Genomic DNA, 1130 nt, shown 5'->3' with positions numbered 1-1130 from the left:
AGGGAGGTAGCTCTGGTCTCTCCCCACAGATCAGAGTACTTCATTTAAAAAATGTACAGACAATAAGCTTTTAAAAAGTCATTGTGCTATAAAGGAAAGGTAAATTTTGATGTAGAAATATTATGAGTAGTGAAATTAATTTCTGAAATACATGATAGCAGTAGAAAAACAGTATAACAGTAGCAAAAAATTACGAAGAGGAGCAAAACAGTTTATAGTTACTTCCATTCTGAGTACTCTGCAGAAGAAAGGCACAGTTTATTGCTTCAGAAAAAAGCCAGTCAACCCCTTACTCAGGGCATCCTTGAGTTCCTGGTTCCTCAGGCTGTAGATAAGGGGGTTCAGGGCTGGAGGCACCAACGTGTACAGAACTGACAAGGAGATATCCAATGCTGGGGAGGAGATGGAGGGGGGCTTCAGGTTAGCAAATACGCCAGTGCTGATAAACAGAGAGACCACAGCCAGGTGAGGGAGGCAGGTGGAAAAGGCTTTGTGCCTTCTCTGCTCAGAGGGGATCCTCAGCACAGCCCTGAAGATCTGCACATAGGAGAAAACAATGAACACAAAACAACCAAAATATAGAAGAGCACTAAGCACAATGACAGCAACTTCCCTGAGGCTGGAGTGTGAGCAGGAGAGCTTGAGGATGTGTGGGATTTCACAGAAGAACTGGCCCAGGGCATTGCCATGGCACAGGGGCAGGGAAAATGTATTGGCTGTGTGCAGCAGAGCATTGAGAAAGGCACTGGCCCAGGCAACTGCTGCCATGTGGGCACAAGCTCTGCTGCCCAGGAGGGTCCTGTAGTGCAGGGGTTTGCAGATGGACACGTAGCGGTCGTAGCACATGATGGTCAGGAGATAAAACTCTGCGGAGATGAAGAACACAAAGAAAAATACCTGAGCAGTGCAGCCTTCATAGGAGATGTGTCTGGTGTCCCAGAGGGAATTGTGCATGGCTTTGGGGACAGTGGTGCAGATGCAGCCCAGGTCGCTGAGGGCCAGGTTGAGCAGGAAGAAGAACATGGGGGTGTGCAGGTGGTGGCCGCAGGCTACGGCGCTGATGATGAGGCCGTTGGCCAGGAGGGCAGCCAGGGAGATGGCCAGGAAGAGGCAGAAGTGCAGGAGCTGCA

The 1130-nt window shown here is 49.6% G+C and overlaps 1 protein-coding gene across 1 annotated transcript; it reads right to left on the bottom strand.

Moving 5' to 3' along the window:
* Positions 1-258: 258 nt before the first annotated feature.
* Positions 259-846, bottom strand: LOC148220889 (olfactory receptor 14J1-like). The gene has a single exon (XM_088180650.1). It carries the CDS (start codon positions 844-846, stop codon positions 259-261), a length of 588 nt encoding a protein of 195 aa, XP_088036776.1.
* Positions 847-1130: the final 284 nt, after the last annotated feature.

Source organism: Sturnus vulgaris, chromosome 30 (genome assembly GCF_052056855.1).
Source record: "Sturnus vulgaris isolate bStuVul1 chromosome 30, bStuVul1.hap1, whole genome shotgun sequence".
NCBI lineage: Eukaryota > Metazoa > Chordata > Aves > Passeriformes > Sturnidae > Sturnus > Sturnus vulgaris.
The sequence above is the reverse complement of the archived record's forward strand: the minus strand, read 5'-3'. Positions and strand labels throughout refer to the sequence as shown.

Bases quoted from the DNA above. Each gene is read 5' to 3' on its own strand.
- LOC148220889 (XM_088180650.1), bottom strand. From the start codon at position 846: ATGTGCTACGACCGCTACGTGTCCATCTGCAAACCCCTGCACTACAGG.